The sequence below is a fragment of the Apaloderma vittatum genome, unplaced genomic scaffold, assembly GCF_000703405.1.
Source record: "Apaloderma vittatum isolate BGI_N311 unplaced genomic scaffold, ASM70340v1 scaffold27817, whole genome shotgun sequence".
Lineage (NCBI taxonomy): Eukaryota > Metazoa > Chordata > Aves > Trogoniformes > Trogonidae > Apaloderma > Apaloderma vittatum.
In genome coordinates, this window is record NW_009726142.1 from 20032 (window position 1) to 22689 (window position 2658).

The 2658-nt window shown below is 52.7% G+C and overlaps 1 protein-coding gene across 1 annotated transcript in view; it reads left to right on the forward strand.

Annotated features, from left to right (window-relative positions):
• LOC104276755 (protein kinase C beta type) overlaps positions 1 to 2658 on the forward strand; it is a gene marked incomplete at its 5' end in the record, with an annotated part of 35842 nt that overhangs the window by 18614 nt on the left and 14570 nt on the right. The window contains 2 exons of the mRNA XM_009873180.1: positions 991 to 1071; positions 1565 to 1672. Of these exons, the coding sequence (XP_009871482.1) occupies positions 991 to 1071; positions 1565 to 1672 (189 nt within the window). The remainder of the gene's footprint in view (positions 1 to 990; positions 1072 to 1564; positions 1673 to 2658) is intronic.

Here is a 2658-nt window from a genome sequence, read left to right on the forward strand (position 1 = left end):
CCCCGGGGACGGGCGGCTGTGGACGCTCCGCCGTGGTTAGCACACGCTCCACGCTGGCGCTCGAGCCTGGGAATCTTTGCAGAAGAGAATTCCGTAACTCGGATGAATAAACTGCGTCGTTGTTTTGCATTAAGTGACAGATGGCAAAGCCTCAGGCCTGTCAAACCCCAAACGCTGAAGTGACACCCGTCACCAGCAGCCCAGCAGCTACACCGGAGCTCGAAAGACCCTTGGAAGCAGAAAGGTGCCTGCAGGAGCCTGGCTCCTTCCTCTGCCAGGGCTGGGTCTGTTCCCATTTGTATGTGGGGTCTTGCTCATGGAGTTCAGCTGTGGATACCTCAAGCCATGTTGATATTTTTAAATTAAATAAAACACCAAACCAACACAGACCCCAGAGTTTTATCTAACTTTGAAACAACCCCGTGGCTCGGGTTAGAGGTGGGGCCATGGGTTATTTGGCTATTTTGTCAGGGATGTTCTGCCATAAATAATCTGTTATTGATGCAAAGCAGCAGCCTGGAATGCAGCGGGGTTTGACTACCCGTGTGCTGCAGGTCTGTTTTAAAGGACCACGTACCATCCATGGGGAGCCACGCTCTGCGTTGTTATTTCAAACCAACTGCACTGAAGTCGGCAGGAAAAGAATCCTAAAGTGCGTCAGGGTGAGCAGGACCAGCTGCTGCTCTGGATCAACCTGCCCGGTCGGCAAGAGCACAACAAACGCACTAAAATTTTGTCTGAATCAGAAGAAGGTGCGAAATCACAGTGAATATTCTGGGTTAATACTTAGTGCACATCTGGAGGCTGATGATTTTTTAAAGTTACTGAATTTACATGTTTTGTTTGTCATTGCAATTTCCCACCATTCGGAGACCGGAATCTCGGTAAATAACCTCGTCCTTTTTACCTGGGCTACAGCTTGAAATCAATTTGTCTTGTGCCGACAGTTTAAGGACGGGGGTGTAATCCCGCTGTTTCTGTTGTTTGCAGATAATTGCTTATCAGCCCTACGGGAAGTCTGTGGATTGGTGGGCGTTTGGAGTCCTGCTCTACGAAATGCTAGCTGGCCAGGTAATTGAATTTTAATTGATTCCTGTGGGATTGTGGTAAATTCCTTCGTGAGTGTACGCTGACGTGTGATTTGCTGGGGTGCTGGCCCATGGCGGGGGACATCTGATCGTAGATCATCGGGTTGGGAGGGACCTCAAGGATCATCTGGCCCAACCCTTTAAGGTAAAGAAACACAGTTTAAATGAGGCAGCCCAGCACCCCTGTCAAGCTGAGCCTTAAAACCGTCTGAGGTTGGGGAATCCACCACTTCTCTTGGAACACTATTCCAATGTCTAACTGCTCTCATGGTGAAAATTTTTCCTCTGGAGTCCAATTGGATTTTTCCCAGGAGCAACTTGTGTCTGCTTGGTGCTGGAGGTGCGGTGCCAGGGACATAGTGCTGGGACACGCGGTGCTGGGACACGTGGCGTGGTCGTGTCTGGCGTCGGGGCTGAGCATCGTGGGAGCTCAGAGGTGAAGAAGCGCCACTGAACCTCCCTTTGCTTTGCTCCAGGCCCCCTTTGAGGGAGAAGATGAAGACGAGCTCTTCCAGTCCATCATGGAGCACAACGTAGCCTACCCCAAGTCCATGTCCAAGGAGGCAGTGGCGATCTGCAAGGGGGTAAGGGCCGGCCAGCAATTTTGGGGAGGAGAGGGAAGAGCCGCCAGTGGGCACGGCACGAGGGGGTCCGAGCCCCTCCTGGCTCTGCTCGGGGCTGTGGGAGGGGAATCTCACACAGCTGGGTTGTGTTTTGGTGCCCGCGCCCTCTGCTCCCAGAACCACAACCCGTGCCGCATCCTCTGTATGTGCCAAATCCAGTGAAAAATCGCGCCTCGACCCTTTTTGCGCCGTTACGCCGAGCGGTAGCGCGGGGGGGAGCGGGGGGGGGACCTGAGGGCTGGGCTCCCCTGGCTCGAGCGAAGCTCAGGAGAAAGTGGGAGCGTTGGCTGGGCTGTGGGAGTTAGACCCTGCTCCCCGTAGGTGACAACAGGGCAGCCTTGTGCGTCCTTGCCTGAAAAGAAGAATGATACCTCGAGAAAACGGCGTGATGCCTCGAGAAAACCCCGCAGAGGTTTCCATTTAGCTCTGATGAGTCGCCCTTTAGGGGCACCTGAAGCTCAGTCCTGGTGCACATCTCTGTTGGGTCAGGGCAGTATTTTCATTATCGCATCTCTTAAATTGCAGCGAAGCTCCACGTTGCCCGGTGTCCCGAGGTCTCTACGGGCTGGGCAAGACTTAAATGCAGCCGGCATTAAATTGGGTTGTGAGGAATGAAGGTCCTGATGTTGTTACACGTATGGTTATTGCCTGGGACCGAGCCTCAGCTCAGCCAGCCCGTGTCAACCGGTGCTATAAATATGTGTTTGTGTAGGAACTTAAAAAATGTTTGCTTTTAATAGTTAATATTTAAAATATCTGAATGTTCTAAATCTCAAAATAGTGTTTCTATCTACAAATGACACATCTTGCGCTGAACGCTCCCACTGCGGCATTTCAGAGCCTCTTCCCAGCGTTGCCAGGATCCGGAGCTGGTGGCACAGAGGAAGATCCTCGTGTCCGTGGGGAAAAGCTGCTGCAGGTGTCCCCGCCTGGAGTTGGGGATTGGG